The sequence below is a fragment of the Melopsittacus undulatus genome, chromosome 6, assembly GCF_012275295.1.
Source record: "Melopsittacus undulatus isolate bMelUnd1 chromosome 6, bMelUnd1.mat.Z, whole genome shotgun sequence".
Classification (NCBI taxonomy): Eukaryota; Metazoa; Chordata; class Aves; order Psittaciformes; family Psittaculidae; genus Melopsittacus; species Melopsittacus undulatus.
This window is the reverse complement of record NC_047532.1, coordinates 50,213,489-50,238,752: the sequence shown is the minus strand read 5'-3', so window position 1 is coordinate 50,238,752 and position 25,264 is coordinate 50,213,489. Positions and strand designations below refer to the sequence as shown.

The 25,264-nt window shown below is 39.9% G+C and overlaps 1 protein-coding gene across 1 annotated transcript in view; it reads right to left on the bottom strand.

The window, feature by feature from the left end:
• Window positions 1-2,938, bottom strand: part of NIBAN1 (niban apoptosis regulator 1) — a 70,787-nt gene extending 67,849 nt beyond the window's left edge. The window contains exon 1 of the mRNA XM_031046736.2: window positions 2,823-2,938. Coding sequence (XP_030902596.2) covers window positions 2,823-2,877 — 55 coding nt within the window. The 5' untranslated portion in view covers window positions 2,878-2,938. The remainder of the gene's footprint in view (window positions 1-2,822) is intronic.
• Window positions 2,939-25,264: the final 22,326 nt, after the last annotated feature.

Genomic DNA, 25,264 nt, shown 5'->3' with positions numbered 1-25,264 from the left:
AAACTGTCATGACAACAACCATGTAGCAATCCTACTATACATTCAAACAGTCATATTTAACCCTGCCCCATGCAATACTGGCTAACTCCCCCACCTTGCAGTGAGCAGCCTGACATGCTGCAGAGCTGACATGCCACCCAAATAATTTTATCTGCTGCAGTTGAGGTTAGCATGGCAGGAGCTATCTCAAAGGATGCAGGATGCCAGTGTTCAATCACAACAAGCTTCTGCTACAAAGGCAAAGAGATGGGGGCATGAGGCAAGCTATGCTAAGGGAGATGAAAAAATTGAGTGCTGAAATCAGGATATAAAGATTGCAAGTATAAATTAGTTTACTGAAACACTGGTTGGGAGGAAGCACTAGAGATGATCTAGACCAAACTGTCACTTGAAGTAATACTCAGGATTTCCTGTCCTGAGTCCACTGGTATTTGGGCCAATATGGATGAACACCCCAGAATGCTCAAGGTTTGGAGAATGTCACTGGCTGCAGTCTCAGCATGTGCAATGTATGAGGAAGCACTCTTGAGCTTGTTGTGTCACAATCTCCATGACCAATGCAATCCCATTCAAGCACTATGGATCTACAGTTCTACTGATAAAAAGCATGTATTCCCCTTCCCTCTTTACTGGTGACCCTCCTGCATCATCTTTGGAGGAAAAAAAAAAAACCACAAAGCTCCCTGGCCCCCAGTAAAACCCACCTAATCTTTACAAAGCCAGCTAAAAAATGTGCTGCTTATTCAATCTACAAAATCAGTGATTCAGGATGCTTCCTCTTTGAACAAGCAGAGCTTACCATGGCACTTGCCCTGAAAATACATCAGACTAAAATATGCAAGACAGATAAGCAAGGTCTGAATCTTGCAGACTCCAGCCTCAACATGAGCAGTAGGTTTGGTGAGCTGGCTGGACCACACTCTATTTCAATTTAAGACACTCTTCCCAATTCCTTCCCGTTCTCAGAAGTATTAATTTATGGGCAGCCTTTGTATAAAGTGCCTCATTATTTATTTTTCAAAGCAAGAGTTTAGAGTGGGGCATCCTCACAGCAAGAATGGCAGACTTGAGCCAGGGAATAAGCTTTATGTTTTAATTCCTTTTTTCACAATGATTTTGCGTTAGCATTTGCATCTGCAAAGATGTGATAGGCAAACTAGAGATGTGTCTGAAGAGCTGCACAGCTCTTAGCAAGGGAAAGGCACTCTCCTTTTTTGCTGCAGGGAAATTTCAGATACATATATCCAGTCAAGTTTTACACATGTCTAGATATGGATTTCCCAACCCTCTGGCACGAGTTCCCTGTTCTAATTCTAGATGATGTCCAAGGCAATGACAATTTCCTCTTGCACAGCTGTGAAGAAGCTGGTAAGTTCCCTGTATCTTTTGTTTGTTTGTTTGTTTTTGTTTTTTTCCCTTTTCTCCAATAATTGGACATCAGCCTGTTCAGATGTTCTTAACTGCCCTCACTCAGTCAGGGACCAGAAAACTTGAAATGCTGAATTGTGCAATTTTGGCTGCAGCATAGGGGTGAGTGTAAAGAAAAGAAGAAATACATGGGAATTGGGGACTGTACCTTCATGGCTCTGATGGGACCTGAAACCACCCACAGTGGCACAGGTGAAAATGACAATGCTGAGGGGACACAGTACAAAAATCTCTGCATGTGGGGTTGGATGCTTGGCTGATTGCTTTTTTTGGGTGAAAGCCATATAATATTTGGATGATTCCACGGTGGGAATCTACTGAAAGATCCACTGTGATTTCAAAAGCCTAACAGAAGAGCAGTTTAACACTTGCACTCTCTCTAAGCCACAAAAAAAAAATCCCAAAGCAACAGAATAAAAGGACAAGCTTGGCTGTGGGCACCACCCAGGAGTCACCCTATGCCCTTAGTCATCAGCCCTGAGTCTGATCTTCCAGTTCAGAGAACTCTTACAGGCTCCAGATGCATAATACATAATATGCCAAAACAGGGCTTCCTTTCTACATGCAAACTTTTGCTTCGCTTGTGAATCCCCAGCCTTAACATTTGCTTTGTAAACACTTTACCTTACTGATGACGAGTGTAGGTAGACAGGAGCAAGATGTATTTAATATTTTAACTACTCAAATAACAAAAAACACACCCCAAAGTACAGAATTATGTGCTTTTCTTTCATAGTTTAATATGCATAAATTTAAAGCAGGTTTTGGGTTTGGTTTTTTCCCATTTTCTCTCTCCTAACATTTTAATAATATAAAACATTGTTCACACACAAGTCTGAATCGTTTACCTAAACATCGACGTAGTAGTTTTCCCACTGCCTTCAATGGCTTTGCAAAACATCGAGCCATATAGTCTTGAACCGATTTACCTTGGCAAAACCAAGGTGCTTTAAAGGTTTCAACTGCCCGGGCTGGGGAACTGGGACTGTCACGCAGTTACAGGTCGCATCCCTCCACACTCTTCACAGTCTTTACCGCGCCTACTCTTTGGCATGCTCTAACTCCCTCACGGGGAACTTTTAAAGCACTGCCTTGTAGCAAACCGTCTGCTCGAAACCCCACGGGACACTGTCCCACTCCGAACCAACTCAGCGATGTGCTCAAACCCCGCTGACGCCGCCGGCTCCCGAGCCCGGTTCGGTGCCTGGGGCCCCCGGCTGGCCGCTGCACCGCGCCGGACCCGGTCGCAGCCCCTGCCCCGCTCGGAACCCCGCCTAGCCGCGGGTGCGTTTCTGCGAGCTTTCCCACCACAAAGCGTGCCTGCAGACGCAGCGCTTTCAGAAGAGGTGTCCGGAGGCAGCCGGCCAGCTCGCCTCCCCCTTGCAGAGCCCTACCTCGGATGTAAGTGCACTTGCTCTCGTCCAGCAGGCTGGAGGTAGAGCCGCCCATGCTGCCGGTGGCGCGAGACTGCTGCACGGGCACTGCCGAGGAGCGCTGCCGCCCAGCCCAGCCCAGCCCAACCCTGCCCGGCTCTGCCCGGCCCCACGCTCCCTGCCCGCTTCCTCCCGCAGGCGCCGCCTCTCGCCCGCTGCCGCCGCGAGGAGGTCGGGCCCCGGGGGCGGGAGGGCTTCTGCGGCCCCAACTCCCGCCTCCCTCCGTCCTCCTCCCCTCCTCGCTCTCTCTTTCACCTTCCAGCAGCCCTCTTGCCGTGCGCACGAGGCGACCCCGAGGTTGCCTTTCACCACTCTCGTAAATTGAGGAGCAGAAGGTGGCAGGAGGCCCCAGAAGGAGTTGCAGAGGCAATGGAAACACATCCACCTGCAAGGCAAGCAGGGTGTGACTCTAGATACGCATGTCCCTAGGTTTTTTCTTTGCCTCGTCAAAATGCACAGCGCTCTCCTTTTGCCCACATGTCATTTGCTACCCCATCTCAAAATCTCCATTCCTTTGGAGATGTGCTAAAATGTTCTGAAGTAGCCATGGAGGCTACTTTAAAGATTATACATGTTGTTGGCATCATGGGGTTGAAGTCCAGTAGAAATATTCTCCAACATTTTTCAAAACAAAAGAGCCATCTGAAACATCCTTCAAATAGGATGCCTCCTACAAGGCATGGGATTCATATGGCTTAGTATTCAGGGCCATATCTTCCTGCTCATCTTATTAGGAATCCTGGTGGCCTATATAGAATGCTATTTAATATACAATTCAAAAATCATAAACCTACAATTCCAGGATGATAAACCTACACAAGCAAGCAATAAGTGTATGCCCCTACTGTAAACATTATCCAATGATCAAACCAACTTCCTAAAACATGAAAGAGCACCAGTTTGCTGATTCTCAGCGCTGTGGTGTAAGATGGTATGGAACAGTTACCCAAATCTCCTTGCCTCTGAATAATTGTCTCAGCAAGACTTCATACCCTCTACAACTTTCTAAGGTATTTTCTTCTGGTTTGCTGGTTTTATAATGATAATTCAGCTGACTGGGAATGGCCAGCTTGCCATATGTTATTGTGCCTCATGTTTAGTATGGAGTTGATGAGATGCAATGAATATGGATTGTGCTGTCACAGTGTCTGGAAGTTATGCATTTTAGACTTAAATACTTTTCATTCAGCTTGTACACATCTGTCACTTGCTGTGAAATTGCTCTAACACGGTTAAGTTTTGCTTGTAAGGATTGTGCAGTAGGTAAATTTAGTACTTTGCCACTCAGCTGGTCAGGGAAGGTTAAAAATTTTTGAGTTGAATTGTAAAACGTTTTAAACCAACGCTAAACTTGATCAGATTTGAAATATTGCAGCTGATGTGTAACATCAAGTTCAGTATTCTGCTAAACAGCCTCTTCCTTCAAGAAAGCTGATTGAAGGCAACTTCAATATAAATTCGTGCTCCCTGGCCACATGCTGGTTGTGCCAAAATGTAACAGAGCAATTGTTTAACTGCCTTGAGGAGACCATGTTCATCCAAAGCATTACTAAAACAGCATTTCACAAGTCTATAGATAGCTGAAAAATTAATACTAAATCAAGAGCACTTCTAGAGGTCAAAAGTGGATCAGACTCTATTATCAATATATTTGGTTATTAAGCACTGCTTGAGAACATTACACTTGCTCGCAGAAAGGTGGATGTTGTAGTTTGCTCACAGCACATCTTTGAGTTGTGTGAGTAGGCCATGATGAGGAAATACTGTTTATTGTTGTGCATCTTAAAGACCTTAACTTAGAGAAGAATTTGGGGTCCACTCAGTGTAGTATATCTTTTATCAAATGTCTTTGAGAAGCGTTTCATAATGTACAGTCATATGTAATATAAAGTCAGCTCAAGGAGTCTGGAGAGATAAACTGGAAAATTCATGAGCTGTAAACTGGATTGCTATTCTGTCTCATCATTTAGCAGATGAAAATATGCCAAATCCCAGAAGCTGCATACCCAGAAACAGATGTCAGTGTGTGTACTGAATGGGAAACCTCCCTGTCTAATTACAGCTAGGGTAAAAACAAACTCAGAACTGAATAGTGGTTTTAATTATAACATTTTATACTATGGCAATGCCTGATCCCCAAGATCCCCAAGCATTTCACAAATGCTAGCTAATTAAACACCATAATTTTCCTTTTAAGATAGGGAAATCTGGTGTTTTAATGGCAAAGTTTTTTATCTTAAGTGTCTTAAAAAGATACCATGAGAAATGTGAGCAAAGTCAGGAACGCATATAAATGATCTGTAACATATCCAGATTGCAGCTATCAATCATAAAGTAATAACATCAAAACAAAAATACCATCAGAGATAAAAAAAATATTTTCCAACTTTTTCTCCAATGAAATCCTGGTCTTTTAGGTGTTTTTACCTTTACACTCCCCAGAGTTCCTTCTCTAAACACCTGTTTTGTATTATATCCTATAGGATAACATGATGGAACACTTCCATCTCACAGGGAAAGTGAATTCAGGGGTGAACAGGACCAGGACATGCACCTCCTCTCCAATGAAGGAATGAAGATCTGTCTCCACTGCCTCTGCAACTTCACTTGTAACAGCTTGACATCAGGAAAGAGGTGGTTTCTTACATCACCAGAGTCCAAACTTTACTTAAAGTCTTTACCCAGGATGCAGCCAGTGAAACTACTGAGAGGTCTCATACCCAAAGAGTGCAGTCAGTACACAGTCACTACACTGCCTTATTTGTATCAGACTCCAACTCTGGTTTTGGGAGGGAGGGAGGGTGAAGGAGGTTTTCTCCACAACTGCTTTATCATCTCCATGTGGAGGGAACTGCAGTGTAGCCCTGACATGCCACAGACATAGACATGATGAGATCCATTCTCAATGCAAATGTGCATACCGGCATAATAAATAATATATATAAATAAATTTCCAGTGGTTGTTAGTCAAACACACAGTCCTTAACGTGACCACAGGGCTGACAAATTGCAGATGTCTCATCAGAAGGAGTGATAAAATCTTTGCCATATTGTTGGCTACTTCTCCTGTGTACCAACACTTGTCTAATTGTAAATAAGACATGCCAAGGAATGAGTTACTTTGACATATTGCATAATAGCACTTAACTGTGCCCTTTGCTTTAGAGGGTTTGTCCTGTGTGTACTCTCCCACAGCTTTCTTGGTTGCCTCAGAAGCACATTTTATCAACCAGAAGCATTGGAGTGAAGTGTGTATGAAATCCACTGGGAGCCAAAAGTAATTATCCAGAACTACTTTATAAGACATCTCCAAAGGCAGGTAGTCATTTTAAGACTGCTGACTTCCATAAGCAGGATAACAAGGCACTCTTGACAGACAGCTGCAAATATAATAAAATCATCACAGGTAAGTAATAATTATCTATTGTTAGAGGAAATGGTTAATCATTCTTCTCTGAAAGCCAAAACCAGGTTGCAGAAAGTAGTACCAAGAATATGTGTCAGAAGATAAAAGCAGCCCTTTTCTCAGGATAGGTTGTTGGTTGAAATATATTCTGAATCTCTTATATCTAATACAGGAAGATGTTATCCTTTTGAGGTATTTTCAAAAAGTTGGAAGGAGATTTTAAAATCTAGCTGCAGAGGATAACCTAAGAGAATCACAACTGTTTTGGCTGGAGAGCCCAAAATAGTATTTTGATAAACCAGCCTTAAAGAAAGATAGAGTCCGTTGTACTTTACCTACTATCCTAATTCTGAGAGACCAGGAAGAAGCACTGAAAACCCCAAAAGGCAAGAGTGGATTTTAATAGATTCTTCATTAACAGACCCATGGAACAGCCCAGGTTGAAAGTGTTCACAAGCAATCATCTAGTCTTTCATGGGAAAGGGAGCCTAGATGAGATTATCTAGAATGCTGTGCAATTGCATCTTGAGAACCTCCATCGATGAAGACTACCATAACCCTGGAGATGTTGTTCCAGTGAATGATTGTTCTTTCTATAAGAAATTTCTTTCTTTTATCAAGATGAAGAGAAAAAGTATATGAAGTATATGAAGAGTATATTCCCATGCTCTAGGGAAGAGATAAAATCTGAAAATTTCTGAAAATAGTAGCCTCACAAGAAAGGACTAAGAGATTTTGCATTATCTTAATTCTGAGTTTATCTTCAAGCCCTGTGGTGAAAAGTGCCCCTGGTCTTTTCTTCCCTCTCTGGTTTTACTGCAGGAGTGATGTTGGCCTATCATCTACCACGTCAAGAACCTGAAAAGAACACTGGTTTAAGCTTGTTCTTTTGATGTCAGCTTTCTGACTCTTTGAAGCTGGAGTCTGCTTTTGGAAAGTTGAATGGGCAAAGCTGGATCTAGACGAACAGGAAAGTAAAGAAGTGCAGCAAACCCAAAACAAATGGGAATCACTAGGGAGGAAACTGTTAGGACATGACACAGGACTAAGGGCATTTGGGAAAGGAATGAAGACTCTCAGTAGGAATGTGAAATTCAGAATCTTTAATGTGATTCTTGATTTTGTTTTGGATATATTAAGGAAACCTAGAGCTGAGAATTGCCTCCAGCTGTTGCATAATTCATTTGCCTGTCCCAGTGGCCAAGTAATTACAGGGTTTTATGTGTATGTAAATTCAAATAAGTTATATGTGTTGAACTTTTCTTGTTTACTAAATACACAAATCCTATTTTGTAAATTCAAACACCATTTCCTTCTCTGCTTAGTGACTAGGCTGTTAAATAACACAGCTAGAGGTGATCATTCCTGCTCAGTTGCCATCAAAGGCTGTATTTTAATTAGTTAGGACATTCACATCAAAGCAGCTATAAGATACAGGCCTTTGTAAATTAACTGTTGAAGCAAGCTTCCTCATTGTCAAACAAGATGCATTGATTCGTCTTGTCACCTTGAAGTAGAGGTGGCATATAGAAACCAGTAAATAAAACCCCAGTTGACTGCACTTTTCACTGTCTATTGCTCACACAGCTACAGAAGAGTGAACAAAAAGGCACAGCTCAATATGATGATCTCAGCAGAAAATCCAGGATAAAAACATGTCTGTCAGAGATCCAATGGATTCTTTACTGCCTCAATTGTGCAGCCACACCTGCTTGGGAAGACAAAAAAGAAAAACCTTTGCAAGTGGTGGAACTGAGTTTATAGGGTAGGATTTTCAGAAGGCAGCTTTAAAGGCTTTCAGCTCAAGTATCAGAGGAAGTCTTAAGGCATCACACTGTCTTTGAACAGACTTTAGTGAGGCAAGACATCAAAAGCTAGATATTAGACCTGTCATTTTTTCTTCTTGATTAAGTAAATTGTAGTATGACTCCACTTAGGGGAGTAAAAAGTTATTTTTCCATTTGATTAACAAAGATGTGACTGAAACTTTGCTCCCAAGTGGGTCAATGTTCATATATTATTAACTACCCTTCAAAAGTACAGCAGGCACATGCTGCAGAAGCTGAATGATCCTGCAGACAGGATTAACGAAGGAGAGGAATAAATTCCCACAACATCTGGATTTGCTTCTTTTGGGCACAGATGGTTTTGGTTGCTTTTCATTCCAAGTATATTCATTAAGACTAAGCATGGGGTTTAAACACAGTTTTCCTGTTCCAAGTCTCTATTTTCCATGGAGAAGCTCCTCATCAGGAGCCTATCCAAGAAGGCATATGTAGTGATTGAAATGGGATTTGCAAAACTGTTTTGCACACTGAATGGGCTGCAAGAGTTCAAAAGGAGATACAGGTAGGAAAGCTAAATAGATTGGATTTTTTATATTCCCCACCCTCTTCCCCACCTTCTCCCCAGAAGTAATTGTCTCATCTGCTTAATTTTCTTTCTAGAGAATTTTATAGAAACCTTAGCACTCCTAGGTTTTTAACTTACAATAAATGGATCTTAGAATGTTTACATTTTTTTCTGTTCATTAAGTTTACCTGCTCAGAGCATAAGTGCATCCATCCAAGCCTAGCTTCTGACATGGGAAAGCCACAAGTGATAAGCTTTCATAATAAAGGACACGATGTACTAATCATGTTAGTGGGTTAGGTACCCACTGATCCCTATAATCCTGTCAGACTCATGCTCCTCTCCAGCCCATCTGCATCACACAAGAGAAGGATTTCACCTACTCAATGACACCAGCACATTCTGGGGGGCAGTTCCCCCAGTCCAGTACATGCTGTGTCAGGATATATTTGTTAATAATGCAGGATCTGCCATAGTAATGCTGACTAGTACATAAACTGCAACAAGCATCTTATGGTGAAGCAGGAAGCAAGAATCTTAGCAATTAATAATTACCAAGACTTACCTGGGTAGCAATATCTGGACATAGAGTTTTTCACTGTCCTTTAGGAGAGCAAATGTAATTAATTGGTATATTTCTTACCTTTGCACTGATTTTCTTATGCCTACTTTGTTGTTCTTCTGGTTGTTAACATGGGTAACAAGTAATCTGCTTTTTTAGCTTGTTACCTGGCTTGGGTTCTCTCTAGCTAGCACCTTTATAGCAGTTGCTGTATCTTGTGATACTTATATAGAATTATTGAATCAACCAGGTTGGAAAAGACCTTTAAGATCATCGAATCCAACTGTTACCCCAGGACTGCCAAGTCCACCACTAAACCATGTCACTAAGGGTCTCATCTACACAGTTTTTAAACACTTCCAGGGACAGTGATTCCACCACTTCCCTGGGAAGAGTGTTCTAATGCTGGATCACTCTCTCAGTGAAGATAATTTTCCTAATATCCAATCTAAACCTCCCCTTGCGCAGCTTGAGGCCATATTCTCTTGTCCTATCACTTACTCCTTGGGAAACGGGACCAGCCACCTCCTGGCTCTATCCTCCTTTCAGGTAGTTGTAGAGAGCAATAAGGTCCCCCTGAGGCTTCTCCAGAATAAACAACCCCAATTCCCTCATCTGTTCCTCATAAGACCTGTTCTTCAGACACTTCACCAGGTTTGTTGCCCCTCTGGACGCATCCAGCAACTTAATATCTGTCTCATAGTGAGGGGCTCAAAACTGAACACAGTATTCAAGGGGTGGCCTCACTAGTGCTGAGTACAGGGGGACTATTATTTCCTTAGCCTGCTGGCCCCACTATTTCCAGTATATGTTTGTTTATAACAAAATGGATTGCATTAGCTTTGCTTTATTATGCATTCTTTGTTAACTAATGCTAAAAAAAAAGAAAAATAAAAAAAAGAGGAAAGTAACTCCTGCATTATTGTCATGCAACTCATAGTCACACGTCAAGTGCATGGCCAAGCTAGCAGTGTCTGTTAGATCTCTTAAAATGGTTAACAGTAATTTGTACAATGCCAAACACCCTGATTTGTGGTAGAAGCAGTGAAAAATAGTCTTAAACTCTAGAAATTAGAAGGCAGCCAATTTTTGCTTTTGCTCTAAATTGAGTGTTTTTATATAATAGTGATCTACTTACAATTGATAAATTCTTTCAAATCTCGCATAAGTCTGTGTTTTTTCAAAGCAATTTAAATGTCAATGTTTGTTTGGCTTTTATAAGAAAGCATAATATTAAAAAATTGCTTGCTTTCATATACACATCCATCATTGCAAGTCCAGCTGTTTGCTGTACTCTATTGAACATATTGGCATATTTATGACATTAAAAGCACCCTCTATAGAAGAAGGAAAAAAATTACTTCTTTTGATGATTTTTAGCAGAAACCTGTTTTCTCCTGATTGTCTATGTGAATTAGCTTTACCAGATTGGTTTTGACTACAGTTGGTTGCAATAATATTTGTAAATGAAATGCAACTATTGCTTTTCCTTCCTTTTCTATTTCATAATAAAGTTAGTCTTTCCTTAGGCACTGGAATCCTCATTTGCCTGACATGAGAGAAAATAACAACATTCTTCTGTTACCCCAACTTTGAAACATGATGATTAGAAGTATTGAACAAGTCCAGAGGAGGGCCATGAGGATGATCAGGGGACTGGAGCACCTCCCATATGAAGACAGGCTGAGAAAGTTGGGGCTGTTCAGCCTGGAGAAGAGATGGTTGCGTGGAGACCTCAGAGCAGCCTTCCAGTATCTGAACGGGGCCTACAGGGATGCTGGGGAGGGAGTATTCACTAGGGACTGTAGTGATAGGACAAGGAGTAACAGGTTGAAACTTAAACAGCAGAGGTTTAGACTGGTTATAAGGAAGAAATTCTTTACTGTGAGGGTGGTGAGGTACTGGAATGGGTTGCCCAGGGAGGTAATGAATGCTCCATCCCTGGCGGTGTTCAAGACCAGATTGGATGAAGCCTTGGGTGACATGGTTTAGTGTGAGGTGTCCCTGCCCATGGCAGAGGGGTTGGAACTAGATGATCTTGAGGTCCTTTCCAATCCTAACTATTCTATGATTCTATGATTGTCATATATCACAGAAAAATCTAGGTCATAAGAAACTGCTGGAGACCATCTGGTCCAAACTTCTGCTGGAGGTTAGGTTGTCCAGGGCTCTGTCAAGCCAAGTCTTTAATATTTCCAGTGAAGCAAATTCTATCACTTCCCTGGCAACCTATCCCAATGTTTAACTGTTCTCACAGTGATTTTTTTTTATTTTACCTACATCCTGACAGAATTTCTCCTTAAAGTAACTTGTTTATACTAGCCTTGATGTGTTTTCCTGTAATATGTTCAGATATGCAAATTAGTGCTTGCCTGTTTAAATAACCAACAGAAGAAACAGCAGTGGCCTTATTTTATTGCTGATGTCATGCTAGATATTTAGTAATTGAACTACGTGAACACTAGCTTTTGCCCAAGTCTTTCATTCCCCTTTCCCTAGGCTCCACAAATACCAGACAGAAAAGAGTGATCTTTCTTCATCAAGTACCAGAGAACCAAAGAACACAGAAGGCCAGAGGTTGAAACTGAGGGTATTAATGTCCTACAACAGCTACCCCCCCCCCCCCGGCCCCCCCACTTAAAGCAAAGTTTCTCAAGAATTTTGTATATATGGTATAATTGAGCTATAAAAGTCCTAGACACTGTCTGAAGGCATGTATTCGACCCTCATTTTGTGCACATACATCACTGCCGTAGACGGAAAGCTGCATGCAAAACTAACCTTGTAGTCCTGCCAACAATTACCTGTTACTTGGCCCACTGCCCAGAATAAAATGCAAAATTTTAAACTCTGGTCTCTATTTCTCTGGTATATTTCTATAGCTATTTAAGCAACTTGGGGGGGGGAAGAGGGTGGGAGGAAATAAGGAAAAAAGAGAGTATAAAAATGTTTAGATTATGGAATAAGCATACATAATGGTTTGGCTACAGTTCCCTTCTTTTTCCCTAAATACTTGAAAGAATAACAGAAGGAAATACTAAAATGAACCAGCAATCTAAACAAAGATTGTGAGGTCAAACTCTCACTTGCTCCTCCGTCCTTCTCTTTATCGCCAGTAGCCACTTGTCTGCTGGCTCTCAGCTGAAATGACTGGTTGCATTGTTAGTCCATGGGCAAAAAGAGTAAACGACAAAAAAGATTTTGTGGGTGCCCAGTGATATCTTGAGCTGCTCCAGAGGTTTGCTGTGTGCAAAATGAAAATCCTCTGAAAAAAAGGAAAAATAATCTGAAGTTCATGTACATGAAGTACATGAAGTACCAGCCTTAACTCTGATCACCACAGATGACAGTTATTACTAGAATCAATTGCACAAATAACAGCTAGATCTGCTGTGTTTAGATGTATCTGCAAAGGATAATAAGGAAAAGAACCACATCAGCTTGTGAAGACTGCAATTGCAGCTATTAGGCAGGCATTGGTGGAGGAAAGACATGAAGATGAATTACAAAGATTTTCACTAGATCTTCACTAGGCACTGAGGTCTTTGGCAATAGCAGTGAAAAATAGGACTGAAGTTTGAATATGTGAATTTGAAGATAGAGCAGTGAAAGTTTTGCATCAAGTGGCAACCTGTGCAAATAAGTGAAGCCTATGAAAGTCCACCAAACATGAAGAAGCTTCTGCATCTGAGGATAGGATGGATATAAGCAGCTGACAGTGCATTTCACGTAAATGGATTCACCACTGCAGAAGGAGTCATTAAACCCTGTCTGATACTGCTCCAGTGTCCTGTTTCCTGAATGTTTCTGCTGTCTGCAAAGAGCAGGCACCTTGTACTGCTACAGCCCTGAAACTAGAGCCAAAGTTGTAACTTAGTTGTATGTTGCCTAATTCCATAGCCTGGGAGCACAGCCAGCCAACGCTAACTGTATCAGTTGAGAGTCCTTGTAAGTGAATTTTCTAGTTTATCAAGGAAGTAGATGATTAAGGAAGTGGAACACCTCCCTTATGAGGAGAGGCTGAGGGAGCTGGGTCTCTTCAGCTTGGAGGAGACTGAGTGGTGACCTCATCAGTGTTTACAAATATGTAAAGGGTGGGTGTCAGGATGATGGAGCTAGGCTTTTTTCAGTGATATCCAGTGACAGGACAAGGGGCAATGGGTGTAAACTGGAGCATAGGAGGTTCCACGTTAACATCAGGAAGAACTTCTTTACTGTGAGAGTGACAGAGCACTGGAACAGGTTGCCCAGGGGGGTTGTGGAGTCTCCTACATTGGAGATATTCAAGGCCCGACTGGACAAGTTCCTGTGTGATGTACTCTAGGTTACCCTGCTCTTGCAGGGGGGTTGGACTGGATGATCTTTCGAGGTCCCTTCCAACCCTTGGGATTCTGTGAAGTAGTTCAATGTAGAGACTGGTATCACGTGGCTGTAATTGAAGTCCTGGTATGACACAGTAAAAGTAAAGGAATCTGTGCAGTCCCTACTAAGCTTGTTTTCACACATCTAACTGTAGAGGAGTGATAAAGATTATTCTTCTAACTGATCAAAGGGTAGAGTTGCTGACATGAATGTCAGAAATCAGGTTTTCCTGTTGATATTCATATACCACTGACTGATACAATGCATATTGAATTCACTAGCTACCAAAATCAAGGATGCTCAGTTGTCTGCTTTAACTCTCTGAGGCTATGCAAAATACAACCTCAACCAAAACTTTAAACCAGTGGTTCTCTTCCTATTTCGTTCAGATGTTAGCGCTGCAAAAGTAACTCCTTGCTATCTGGCGCCCTCTCCCGCACATTTACTTGTGTATGGTGTTCTGTTTACAGAGAGAATCTCCTACAGCATCGTCCTCCTCTGGTAAGGTCTTTCCGTACAGAATTCCTTCCTAACCCACCAACCCTTACCTCTCTGTTTTTCAGATACCCCGGTTGTGGCCACTCATTACATTCTGAAAGGTTCCCAGGCAACCATAGCTTTGTTAATGAAGAGTTATCACGCAATTTGTTTTCTTTACAAAATTGTTCCCAGCATCCTCAGTTCACCATGGTCCACCTCCCCACTGGTTGTCTCCAACTTATTGACAACAGTTACCCTTGCCACAAAATGCACTGAGAAGGTATTAGTGTCTTTACCTCCTCAAGGTAATATCTCTACGTCTTCTACCTTTCCCTTCATAGACTTCAGCTGAAGTTGAAGTAAATTGCTTTGCATCTCATTGTCTCCTCACTACCATCATATCACCTTCAGCCTTCTTGCTACCCTGTAGTAAGATAGGAATAATTGTGTATCAGTGATTGTCCCTGCACTCAGTAGAGGCAGGAAAAAACAGACAGACTTTGTGTCTCTCAAATATAAGATCTAAGTGGGTTTGCCCAGAAGACCAATTGAATCGGCAGCAGAGAAAGTTTAGGGAGGTGTGACCTGATCTCTGCCTCCTGATGGCAGGTTCTCAATTCATCCAACTGAGAGTATAACAACCTGAAACAACAGCTCTGTAATACTAAATTTGTTCCATGTATGGGTCCTCTATCGTTGGTGTGAGAAAGAACGAACTCACCTCTTTATCTGGAGCTGAAAATCTATGGTCCCAACTTCCACAAAAGGCAACAAATAGGGCACAAACCCTGAGGAGTTTAAGAATTCATACAAGAGGAAACAATATGGGGCTAGCACTTAATAACCACATTTCTACATCCTCTCCTCATAGGATGATTGCCAAACCACTTTCTCTTCTGTTTCCTTCCTCCCTGTTGTCTTTTTCACTCTGTTAAGTTGGTCACACTGCTTCCTCAGCCCCATGCAGTATTCCAAGACCTCTTTTTTACCATATTTTCCTAGTTTGTCATCAAAAAGCTGCAAGGAACTGAGAAATTTTGTCTAAGAGAACATAGATAATGCTTTGACTTTTGGCTAATGCTTTTCATCAATGTTTATTGCATTTTATTAATATGTTTTAGATGGCCTTTTATTTGTATTTTTGGGGATGAGAAATAAATGTCTGTTTTCAGTAAAAATTCATAGATACTGGCCATTCATTTTCTGTAGATGCCTTTGAAAATCTTTCTGCAGGGTGGCCTGTTTGATTATTCTGTGATCAGTGGCTACACAATACTACTGTAAATTATTTCACAAGAAGGTACATTAAAAACTTGTTTCCAGCTCCTCTGTGGAAATGTAAATTCAGTTGCTTTGTGAAAACAGGCATGTACTCTATAGTTTAATTTTCCAAGAACTCTGTATCACTGACTGCTTCAGACAACAGATTACCTTTTTTTCCATATAGTCTTCCTGGTCCAGTAGTGAGTGACAGGATGAATCCTCCTAAAAATGCATTTGTAACTTTTGTTTTTATGATTAACCCATTATGCAATATTATGTTATATCTCCTAAGTGAGTAAGACTGTTGCTCCACTGTTCCTACTGTAGGTAAGTGTTTAGGACCAAGACTTGCTAAGATAAATTTGTGAAAGGCATTTCTATAGTTCTGCTGTGGATTTAGGTTGTCTCCAACTCCCTCCTCCTGATGCACACCAAGCCACTGTACTTCCTCAAAATAAACCACTGAAAGTAGTAGGAAAAGGAACCCACAAAGTTTCTTGAATTGAAACCATCTACTAGATGATTTACTTCAGCATACTGGTTCCTGAAACACAGTAGGCACTTCTGTAAAGCATACAAAAGAGCAGAACAAAGCTTTCAACAATGCCTACTCATTTATGGCAGTAAAAGTTTTTGTATCCTTTGACAGTTCCCCCCCCACTTCCACTTAGCTTATTATTAGTGATGCCTGGAACTCCTTTCAAACAGTACTCTAAATTGTTTCCATGGTTTGAAATAGGCTTGTTTTAACTTTTCTTCAGGAAGTGTTCTCTATGGTTGTTAAACTATTAAAAAAAAAAAAAAACAACCAGGTTTTGTGGATCGTGACAAGAAATAAATACATCTACTTCCTTCCACCTGCTTTCATTGTCTTCAAGGTGTTTCAAAATTTTTTAGCTTTGACCTTTGAGAAAATATAGTTTTCAAAGCAGCTCATGTTGTTTATGAAAGTGGGTATGATTTATACATCTTAATCACTTAGATACTATGGAATCACTACCTGAAGAGAATCATTATGTTCTATTTCCTTCATTCCAGCCTTCACTCCTTTCCCCTCATGTTTTTAATTCCAAAGCTATAACTGAAACAGTTTCAAACAAACAAACAAAAAACCCAAAACAACACAGATACGTATACACACACAGAGAAAAGCAAACCAACCCCAAAACAAACCCCGAAACACAAAACTAATTAAGGCCTTTTTTTTTAAGAACTTATAATGAGGTTCTTTCTGTTTAAACCTGTCAAATCATACCTTCTGCAATTTCTCTTCCTTAGCTTTGTAAGCTCAACTTCAAATTGTAGCTTACTTTTACAAGTTTGGATCTGGGTGGAAATATTGAACTTCAGCATTAACTCACTCTACACATCTAACTTAGGTATGATTCAGAGGACAGAAGCTATCTTACTAGCTTAGTCAATTCAGAGGCATGTAAGCATAGAGAAGGAAATCTAGAATACCTAAAGTAGATGATTAGAGCACACTGTGTGGAAAAAAAAAGCCCAACTTAGTAAGTAAAAAAAACAAAAGCAAACAAAAAACACACAAAAAAAACCCCAAACAAACAAAAGAAAGGCTTCTTTAAACTATTAAATGGGGGTTGGAACTAGATGATCTTCAGATCCTTTCCAGCACTAACCTTTCTAAGATTCTATTAGTCACCCTTCAGCATTCTCCTGTTCTTCATTCATTGCAATGTCTCTTTTCCAGTCAGGGACATTGGCTACATAACAGAATTCTGAGTTCTTTGGTACTTCTAATTGCTTTTGTCATTGTGTTCCCACTGTTACGTTAATTAGATTAAAACAGACTCCCACTGAGACTGTAACAATGACAAACATTGTAGTAATCTGTCAGCTCTCTCTGAAACCACTTTCAATGGTTTTGTAAATGTGCTGCCCCAACAGACCACACTGCTGTGTAATGTAAATAATCTGTTTTGATCACACTTGCTCACATACCTTGCAATAATCAATATAGAAAAATAAATTCATAATGACTGTGAACCTGAGGCACATTATCAATATTTCCAATCAACTAAAAAATGAAAAAGATAATGGAAACAGAATAACTTTAAATATGTATTAATACTGACTTTTTTTAAACTATACAATGCAAATACTGTGGGCAATTGTGTCCTGTCAGAAGTTTAAAATTCTTGTACATTAATACTCATCACTGTCTTTGTCTGGAAAGACTGGCTTGTTCAATTTTTCCCTCCTTGCTTTAAAAAGGTTGTAGCCTTTCCACTGCTTGTTCTAAAGATAATAATAAATTCTGACAACTTTAACATAGACCCCCAGTTCTATGGGATTTCACTTCCATGCAGCTAACTTCTAAATCCATATTCTGACTGTTTTCAAGGGCTGGTTCAAGACACTGATGAGCTGTCTGTCTTGTGGCAAATCATTAAAGGCACTCTTGGTGTCCAGAGATTTATTATGTGCAGATCTGCCTAGGTCTCCTCTAGGCAACGCAAGAGTAACCGTTGAACTGCCTTTCTCATCTTACTGTAAGAAGACATCCAGCAACAAGGCAGTCCTCACTATCAGACCACACTGAGAAGCAGGGTGGATTTCATAAGTGCAGGTTGTTTACAAGTGACATGGAATCCATTACAATAAATAGTGATGTACTTCTCACTAGCTTTATGCCTCATTTAACTGAATCCAGAAGATTTAAGTCTTCTCTACATGTGTGCATGTATGGACATATCTGCTGTGTTCATAAACCTGTATTATATATCTCAATTCTTCTCTTGCTGTAATTCTGAAGCAATGTGAGAATAAGTGTAGGCTATTTTCCTCTGATCTGTGTTCTTGTTGATTATTTGGAAGGCAAAAATTTTCCAAAGAGCAGAACTACAGACAAAAAAAAAAAAATAATGACACATAGCCAAGATTTCACTTCTCCATCCCTTATCCTGAAAAATAATGAGAGTGAAGGTGGAACCCAGACAGAGAAATTATTTCTTCTTTAGACCTCTACCCTAATGTAATTCCTGCCCCAGTACCTGGCACAGTCCACTGCAGATCCTTCATTCATAAGGTTATTTAGAAGATCTTCTGATAGTTGTTATCTTTGCCTTCAGGTGCTGGAGCTGATTTGCAAGCCTTAAGTGACTTGCTTAGGTTCACACGGGCAGTCTGTAGTACAAGGAGGCTGGGCCTCCTTGGGGAAAAAAAAAAAAAACTCTTTTAACTGCAAAATCCTACTTAATATGTTGGGCTGAAATGTGAGTGTGTGCAATATGCACTACCATCCCAGATAAATTGGAGCTCAAATCTATGTGCCCCAAATTCAAAGGGCTCTCAAGGCTATAGCAGCAGAACTATCTTTGAGTTAATAATTTGTGAGAAAAGAGCTGTGTAACAGTGAAGTGGGAAGAATTGCTTTGGTGAGTCACTTGCGGAGTTGGAACAAGAACACAACTGGCATACACCTATTTTTCACAATTTCTTGATATCAATGCTTAAGTTCAAATGTCAAAAAGCCCCAGATGAATTAAAAGAAAACCTATTTGAATTATATTTGAAACACATAGCTCAAGGATAGTCTTGCAAATTTTAACCAGCCCCTGAAAAGCATTGCACCATCATCTGTTGAGCTTCTCCACTAATAGAGACTAGCCCCCCCTCAATGGTGACGTCATATGGGGAATTACATGCTTTGACCAGGTACAAAACAAGGTAAATCTATGCTATGAGAAATCCTTAAAATAAGACACATAAAGGGGGAAGGAGTAGTCATTCATTTGCTATAACTAGGGGTTATAGCAAATTTGCTTAAACCAGGGGTGACTACAGTTGTATCCCGGGCTTGTTTTGGTTCGGGGATATTTTACGATTTTCCCCCCTCCTCCTCTTTTTTGCCTGCTTCTGTTTTTATCCTTGATTGTCTATCTAAAAATGCAATTGTTCATCACTTTATAAATGGCCTTGTAGAAATAAATACAAGAGGCCAAGATATCCTCATACTTATTTACTTCTTTTGTGCTTTTCAGTGCAATCATAAAACTTCAACAATTTAATCAAAAGTGATCTTGGCTGGACCATTTACTGGCAGAAAAATAGTCTATGTTTGCAAAAGTAATAATTGCATTTAAAAAATCTGTATTCGATTACATCTGTTTCATATACCTACAATTACAAATGTAACTAAACTTGCGCACTTTAAAAGAGATCTTTGTGGATGTTATGGAAACAAAGTAAAATACTACTATAGTTTGATGTGAAAAACTCCACAAGAGGGCACCAGATAGTTATGTTAAATAACACACAGGGGGCCGGATGTGAAAAAGTTCTGAGCGATCAATAGCTGTATTAACCAATCACAAGTCAGGCTTTCAGTATAGACACATTCAGTGGCAAGTTCAATGTTTCCATCTACACTCAGCCTGAAGATTTCTGCTTCTATTTCGGATCCCAAGGAGAGCTTGCATGCCGTTACTGCTTCTACCTACAAACATTGCCCCATTTCTAATCTTACTTCCAATGCTTGTCTTGTGTCACATACCTAAAATATTGCACATACCTAGAGTACTACCTAGAGCTCTAGGATAAGAACAGAAGTTGTTAGATTTGTTTTCCAGGGAAAAGTGTATTTTTCACCACAAATTAGAAGTTCATTGGTGCAAGACACTGTTTTACAATGGGTTAGTATCAGTATGTAGAACTATTCCCCAAATATTACCACCTTCCATGCCTTTGACCTTGTCTTTGCAATGTATATACATAGTTATTTAAAAAAACCCAAACCAAATCAGACAAAACAACAAACAACAAAAACAAACAAACAAAAAAACCCAAACAATAAATAACCCAACCCAACAACAAAACCCAACAAACAACCAAACCTATTTCAAAACATTGTGTACACAATTTCTCCCAGTGGGAAATCGCATTTGATATGTGTTAAACACACTTGTTCCCTTACTGTAGAGGATAGGTTGTTACAAACGTGTTTGCTGAATCACAAATTAAAAAGTTGTAAAAATCATTTTATCAAGTCCCAAGTTCTGTTCAAAGTACCTCTACTCAAAGTACGAGTATTCTGAAAACATTGTTTTTGAGCACAAGCCCTAAGGGTATAGATTTTGTAAATACTTTTTTTTCAATTTGAGTTTGGAGTTTGTCTTTTGAAACACTTAAAAATCTGAATTTCATATACTTTTTTATTTGTGTGGCTATTTCTTTAATTTGGGGGATGTAATATTTTCATTTGTCTTTCATTTTTTAAATGGGCAAACCCCTTTGATCACTGCCTGAAATTTCATCTTATGAAGCAGATAAAATTATCTTGTAGCTACTCCTGAAGTTCTTGGCTAGTTTTGACCTCTTTTTATTTTGCTGATATGATTACTTTCAGGACCATGCAGTTCAATGGTTTTATGAAAAAACTGCCTGGAAAATACTAAATAATTCTGAATTACTACCAGTTACTGATACCACTGTACTACTGTTGCTCACCAGTTGTGGCTGTTGGCTTTCACCTACGCTCAACTCTTTCATGCCCATACAACTACCAAAGCTATCAGACTATATTGCCAGTTAAGAGTTGAGATACTTTTTTTCCTACACTGTCTCTCATATTTGCTGGCTTGTAAGCAATCTGCATTAGAGAATGTGACCTAATACTGTTCCCATCAAAGCTGGTGAAAGATATTATGCCCCTGCTTTCTTAAAATCTGTTGCCATTCTGCACATGGCTTAGGAAGCACATTGTAGTCCTAAGTTTATTAAGGCTATATTAGATCAGATACATTAACATTTTTAGGATACTCTGAAGGGAAAAAGAAGTCTTCAACACTTCCTAAACAAGATCCACTATGTTATTCTCTGCTCCCATCTCTGCCAGTCCTAGCTCATTCAGGACTTACAAACTGCTGGTTTTAGCAATATCTTTCCCTCTTGGGTCAACACTGATTGTCCAAATACTGGCCTTCAGTGATCCTTTTGAAAGCAAGAACTTAATAATGGTGGGGACTGAATACTGAAGATCCTGTAGTGTCTCATGCACAACTTTTTTCCAAAGGAAATAAAACTAATAGAATCCCACATCTGTGTGCTTTGATCCTTGAGTAACATAGATTCTGCAACAATTCTCATTTATTCATGTTATTTCTGTGAGTAGTAAATATGCCATGGCTTTCTCCTTCCCACTTATTTTTGCCTACAAGTCTCAAAATAAGCCACAGTCTTTTCAAAATTCTGAAAATATATTACTGGGGTATTACCTTACCTATCAGTCCAGGAAATTAATACAGATTATAGTGGAGTTGATGTTTCTGACACAGACTGGATTATTTTCATTGCATATACAAACAAGTATCCAGAATGTGTGATTCACTATTGAAATAGGTGATAAGTCTGAGCTGAGCATAATCTACTACACAGTTAGCAAGTACATCCAAAGTAACTCCTTAACCTTAACTTCAAGATGCCCGTTTGAAGGTTGCATGATGTAACCTAAGGTCTGCCTTGGTACGAAAGGTACCCTCTATCACTGATTACTTTGTGTCTAGTAAATCCAGCTACAGCCAGAGAACCCTACTTCAAACACAATGCCTTCATGAAAGTGAACTGTCGCTTGATGAAAAGGTAATTCCTGCCTTTACCCTTTTGCAGCTCTCTTATCATATAGAGAAAGGTTTTTCCTCTGGATTGCCACTGAACATATTCACCAGATTTTTATAGCTCTAGAAAGAGGAAGAGGCATATTGCAGTTACAGCCCCATTGCAGCCATGTCACATCAGTCCATCTACCTATGCCAGTGGTGCCTCTGAATTCAAGATGAAACTGTCAAGAAAACATTTCTTGTTAAGGAAGTTTAGTTTTGAAGCTGGAATAAACACAAACATCACAAGCAAGTATACAAAGGGTTTTCTTGTGTTCTGAACTTCCTCTAGAATGTGATCTGCCACAACACAACTTTTGCTGAGAAATCTTGTTTAATTTCCCTCCTTTTCCATTCATAATATTAAACAATTTTCACTAAGATCACACAGTTTGTTTGCCTCTGCTTTATTTTTAAAGAATCTAAATCTTAAATTGTAGCAAACCCATCAATTCTGAGCCAGAGTTGGTTCAGAAGAACAACCTCAGTGCCCTTTTTTTCCTGCCTTGCTTGTATCTGATTTGATCCTAAGGAGGACTGCTTTGTGTAAGCTTTGTGACCTGCACAAAGGGTAAGTGCCTCAAAAATCTTGCTCTGTTTGACAAGGACAGCTAACATGGGGAAAAGGACTGAATATTTTACTAACACTGGGTCAGACAAGTCTCTCAGCCTATCTGGAACATCACCATCTTACCTCATCTTTCCAATTCACTGCCTATTTATTTTTCCTTTGCTATCATTTATTTATGCACTCATTTTTCTTTACTGTAATGTACCACAGTGGAGTAACACACCAACAGGGACATTTCCCTCTGCCTTTCCACCTTTTGTGTATTATTTACAGCTCCCTCCCTCCAGACTTACAAAGTTAAGTACTTTTCTGTTGTTGGGGGTTTTTTTGGTTGGGTTTTTTTGGTTTGGTTTTTTTTTTTGGTGGTTCTCCCCCCCCACCCCACCCCCTTTTTCTTTTCTCTAAATAGTGGTTTCTAAAGGCAGTGAATGGGTGACCTTCAATAACTTTAACAGGTAATAAATATTTTACCTAGAAGGAGAACATGGAAACAGCATGTCTCACTCGACGAGTAATTTTCTTTAGGATTATTTTGTTGCTGCAAAAAGCAGAAGAAATGTTTCCATTACACCAGTAACAGTTAAAACCCTGAGCTGATGAAAGCTTTTTCAGCTATCATGTTGCATGCTTTTTTTTCTACCTGCTGCAGGGAAAGCTGCAAAGAACAGAAGTGCTCAGAAATAAAAGGTTTGAAATACAGTATTATCCGTATCCTTTCTTGTCTGCACTGTGAGCGCAGAATCACATACTGATGGGATAACCTGATCTGGAGGTGATCACATGAGGTCCCTGTCCATCCTCCCACTCAAAGCAGGTCAGTTCTGGGGTCAGACCTGGTTCCTCAGAGCTTGAACCAATTGGGTCTTGAAAACCTCCAAGAATTATGATGCACAATCTTGCTGGGCAAACTGCGCTGCTGCCTGAGTGTTCTTTTGGTGAATGGGTTTTCCTGGCATTCAGTCAAACCCTTTCTGTTTGTTGTCACCTCTCACCTTACTCCCTTGCAACACTGAAAAAAGCCTGGCTTCGTATTCTCAATAACCTCATAGGATGGAGTTGGATGGTGTAAGGTCCCTGAAGTCTTCCCTACCCCAAGCTAACAAAGCCCCACTCCCACAGCCAGCCTCTCCTGTCAGGTCGAATGCTTCATCCCCAGCTACCCAGACATGGTATTTGGATGTGACCTAACAAGTGCTAAGCAAAACGGGCTAATCTCCCTCTTGACCTCCTGGGCATTCCCCTGTTTGTGCCACCCAGGATGCTGGTCCCAGGGCCTTCACAACAGAGGCAGTAGGGTCTTAACTTGTGCACCAAGCGAGGTACCTGGTGTGGAAAAGAAATGTGCATCTGTACCACATTTTTCCCCTGAACAGGAAACTTTCTTCATATTGATATCTTGGCAGACTGACAGCTTCCACCTGAGAAGTATTTGGTGGCCTTTTTTACACCCTTAAAAGCAGCATGAACACCACATTGCAGAGAAGATCTATGGTGCTGCTATTAAATGGTGAATATAGGAAATATAACCAAAATAAAATAAATGTTCTTATAAATATGATGGTTGGACACCACTAGCACAGGTTAACTATGTTGAATTTCCTTGTCTCCCTTTCAACAAATGTTCTTAAAATGTTTATAGTTTGTTAATTTACATGATTCTGTATAGTTTTGCATTTTACCAGATGCTTCCAACTCACCTTGCACTCCATCTGCCTTTGGAGATCTGACTTCCTTAAAACTGCATGCTTTCATTTTACAAATCTTATTTTTGCAACATACAATGACCTAATCTCAAGAAAACTTTTACTAAGAGTGGTATATTAACACAGGACTTCTTCATTCACCACAGTCCTGCAAACAATTAACAAGTGAAGTAATTTTCACCAAAGGACACTTTCTGGTAGAGCAATAGCTTGACAGGTGATGTCTTCCTTTTCTCAGCACTGATGAAGAGCTGAAACACCAGGAAAATTTCAGTCATTAATTCTAACTAGTGTCCTTCTAAAGAAAGGAATTTATCATAATCTCTTTTTCTGTTCTGTACCATCATTAAACTTTAACATTTATAGAGGTCAACATAACCCACTTCAGAAAAATAATTCTTAAAAAAAGCCTAATGAAGAACAAAAAGGAACTGTTAAATCCTGTCCCCAGTTGACCCCCTCTGAGATTTAGCAGATACATTTGATCACATTTCAAAAAGAGAGATGTTATTGCCGACTACCTTATCAAGCTCTTGTGAGTACTTAACTATGTAGGTTGCTGCTGTGTAGGTCACAATGAGCGTGGAGAAGTGAAAGCAACTACATAAAAAGTTACTTAGAACTACCAGGAATAACCTGTCATAGGCTAGCATTTTCTTAAAAATATCTGAAATTTTTCAAAGAGGTTAATAGTCCAAACCAGAACTTTGTTAATATTCCAATTATGAAAACATTCATTGTAAAACTAGAAAAATGTAAAATATTCCATACTGAATTGCTTTAACTACTCCATATTGAATAATATTAGGTGATGCTGCAGCATCATTAAAGACTGAAGTATTAATTCAAATTCACATCTAACTAGGTGATCTCTGTTCACCAGATTTAATTACACTAAGCACACTGCTTTGATTTTGCTGTAAAACAGTTAATGACAAGACCAGTAACAGCACCACTGAAGACCCAAAGCTCATAAAAGCTCTTTATTTAACAAATATTAAAACTCAGACACGAGTAGACAAATAATTATTTCACATTACAACCATAGAGCACACTTGAGACACTTGAAAATGTCTAATGTGCATTT